This window comes from Impatiens glandulifera, chromosome 2 (assembly GCF_907164915.1).
Source record: "Impatiens glandulifera chromosome 2, dImpGla2.1, whole genome shotgun sequence".
Lineage (NCBI taxonomy): Eukaryota > Viridiplantae > Streptophyta > Magnoliopsida > Ericales > Balsaminaceae > Impatiens > Impatiens glandulifera.
In genome coordinates, this window is record NC_061863.1 from 54,631,141 (window position 1) to 54,634,312 (window position 3,172).

A 3,172-nucleotide genomic window follows, 5' to 3' on the forward strand; every position below is an offset into this window, starting at 1 on the left:
AATTTGTTAGAAAAAACAACACTTCTTCCACTTTTCATTTAAAAATACTTTTTAAAAACCTTTCTATATATATACTGAAGTTTCTTAAATAAGAAGACACATTTAACTTATACCATGTAATATGTTGTAGATTGAAGAAACAATCAACCAAATCTATCCGTTTTGTACCCCCAACCAAACAATGTAAGCAAGTAATCTTTCAATACTTTGTAATTAAACTAAAATTCTCACATTCATCAAAAACAAATGGTAAGTAAGCAAAAAAAAAGAAATTGTCACATGAAGAACTTCATATCCATTTGTTTGTTTTATTTGAAAAGGGTGTTTGAACCAGTTTACAAGTCCTTCAACTAATCCCTTATAAGAGGAAAACACAACAACCCACCTCCATGAATCATCACTTCAATCCAAAAGTCCTTATTTTGTCATCTGAACAAACCCATAATAATAGTTGAAAGAACTTCTCACTCTTTGACTCCCAATAGTTGAACATTTCACAAGAAACTAAAATTGATAGCCAAAAAAACTATGCTAGCTTTGGGTCCTTGGGATTTGACTTTATTTTAGTTGTGCTATCTTGAACAAACAAACAAAAAAAACAGCCCAAATATGATCTAACTACAACCATTCCTTTCCAAAGTGCCATTTGGGTTAATCTTCTAATTGGAATACAGGGATGCCTATTGCCTAGGAGAATAATGAAAGTCAAATACTGAAAACCATCAAATGAAGGCAATCATAGGTCAAGAAAAAACAACTGATTTGTTACCATGATCATGTTAAATACTATCCTCCTAGCCTCCCCTGCGATCAGTCTCAGAAGCACCAACACCCTGACCATAAAAACAAACATGTTATAAGCCTAATGAAATGAATTCTCTAGTCCAACTGCTTATAAAACAAAACAAAACAAACAAAAAAAGTATACCCAAATGAATCAACTTGGAGTGCTGGAAATTCTTGCAGCCTCTTCCTTTTGCTTCAGATACTGATGCAAAATGGTAAGTCGAGCTGTCTCAAACGCAAAGTAACCCAAAGCCGAGAAGCAAGAACTATAGAGAACCCTCGGTCCCATCCCTCGAGTCAATCCTACCAATCCTTCTTCCTTAACTATCTGTTTCAAAGTTGATGAAATCCCACTATACATTGCAGCTGTTACCTTATTCATGTCCCCAGGAATCTGAGTCATCAACCTCGTCTTCACCACATCCAATGGGGTAGTGAGGGTAGCCGATATAGCTCCTGCTAATGCACCACAGAAAACACTTTGATACGGTTCTAAATTCACTTGATTCGTTTTGCTCAAAATTGCAGCTTTTAAGTATTCAAATGAAGAATAACTAAGAACTCCAGCAGGTAAGTTTCTTAATAAGGTTGCTGAATAGCCTGCATACAGACCCATGATTCCATCCTTCTCCACTATTCTTAACAGAACCTGCCATGATCTTCCCTTAGCGCCGGCTTGCATTCTTTGCGTTATTAATTCCTTTGGAACCATTATCGCAGACGAAATGATATTTCCCATTGCCCCTGCTGTTGGAGGAATCAAAACAGCCGGATAACTCGGTACTTTGGACAGAATTGATTTTCCGAATTCGCAGGTGCCGAAATAGACGGCGGAGGAAGCTGTCGATCCAACAATTACAGCCGATACGCCGCTGTAGAATCCTTTAATACCCTTACTTTGGAATGTCTTGACAATGGCATCGATTGTTCCAGTGTAGATTTCGGAAGCCCCTTTGGTTTGGAGCTTGGTCTTAATAGTGTCGAGTGGATGCAGGCAGACGTAGGTGAATGCGCCTGCGATTCCTCCGGCTCCGGCTCCGATGAAGGCGCGTTCGAGAACGGAGAGGTTTTTGAAGATAGATGCGACTTTGGGTGAGCCTTTGACAGCGGGTTTTAGCCAATTTTGGGGGTTTTCAATTTGAGAGATGGAAGAGGATGCGAAGGTCAAATTGAGGTTTTTACGGGAGCGGATTTGATTTCGTGGATGAGTGCGAGGAGAGAGGAGAAGTGAGTTGAGGTTGGTGAAATGGGAATTGAAGTCGTGGTTGTTGGAATGCGGCGAAATGGGAATTGGAGAAAGATTAAATGATAGAGATTGAGACATACCAGTAGTATCCATTGGAAGATGAAGATGAAGAAGACGAATCTGGAGGAGGAAACAGCGAGCAAGTTCTAGTTGACAAAGATAAAGATGAAGATGATTGATTACTCCACAAAATGTATAATAAATCTAAACGCAAATGAAACGGGCCAACGACCCAATTGAGATAACTCTTCAACCCCAAGTGTTTATTTATTATAAATACATCATATGTTCAAATATTTTACATTTTTAAATTGTAAAATAAATTCTTATTCAAAACTAATAATTTTTAGCATGATTTTACCTCCATTAGGTTATATTGGTGAGAATAAACATAACACCTGAAACGACTTTATTCTTTACCTTTTGATTGATTATAACAAGTTCGGCTGAATAGTCGGTGACCGCATGCTGTTTTTCCATTTTCGTTCTGGAGTCGAAAGAGGAGAATTCAGATGATCAGTAAGAGTAACAAAAAAAATGAATCGCATTAACAAAATAAGTAACCACTAAAAAATGATTCGAGTTTGCATTGACTTTAGAGCACCTGACCCATTCTCCTCTTCAAACTCCGATTTGTATTTTTCATAGAGAAATCTTATCCGATATGTTCTGGCATTGTCCTAATCTTATAACAGTTTTAATTTTTCTATCTCACATGAATATATTCTACTGTGTAGTGGGGTATTAATAAAATTTATCCACCCTCAATCAACTCAACTGATCAAAAGAGATGGGTTGAAGATAGTACGTAGGTTTGAGAATGTCCATGAGGAGAGATTGAATATTTTATTTCCTTTCCTTTTACGATATAAGTTCATATGCATCGGATTCAGGCGTAAGAATCAAATTTACTTTAAGAACTCCTTCCTTTCTTTAAATTTGGCTTTCGAGGAGATGGGTCTTTTCGAAAATTTCCCATCTGGATATATACCTGCATTGGGATTGGCCCATACGCAAGACTCTTCCTTCTCTTCTTCACAAACCTTAAAATTGAGGGAAGGCCCCAATTGACTAACTTGAGGTAAGTTAGGATCTGATTGGTCATGAATATCATTGGATACTCCAGAATCACAAGAATCC

At 37.5% G+C, this 3,172-nt stretch overlaps 1 protein-coding gene across 3 annotated transcripts; it reads right to left on the minus strand.

Moving 5' to 3' along the window:
- Positions 1 to 288: 288 nt before the first annotated feature.
- LOC124925594 (protein MITOFERRINLIKE 1, chloroplastic) lies at positions 289 to 2,203 on the minus strand. Of its 3 annotated transcripts, none has more exons than XR_007098317.1 (3): positions 929 to 2,203; positions 770 to 833; positions 289 to 429 (listed from the first exon to the last, which is right to left on the minus strand). XR_007098317.1 is itself a non-coding variant. In XM_047465639.1 (2 exons), the coding sequence occupies exon 1, from the start codon at positions 2,123 to 2,125 to the stop codon at positions 938 to 940; it is 1,188 nt and encodes a 395-aa protein (XP_047321595.1). In that variant the 5' UTR covers positions 2,126 to 2,203; the 3' UTR covers positions 455 to 833; positions 929 to 937. The 3 variants fall into 3 exon arrangements, 1 of the variants encoding a protein (XP_047321595.1); XR_007098316.1 differs by lacking the exon at positions 289 to 429 and adding an exon at positions 455 to 687; XM_047465639.1 differs by lacking the exon at positions 289 to 429 and having other exon boundaries at positions 455 to 833.
- Between the last annotated feature and the right edge of the window lie 969 nt (positions 2,204 to 3,172).

Excerpts from the sequence above, each read along its gene's own strand:
- LOC124925594 (XM_047465639.1), bottom strand. The coding sequence starts at position 2,125 with ATGGATACTACTGGTATGTCTCAATCTCTATCATTTAATCTTTCTCCA.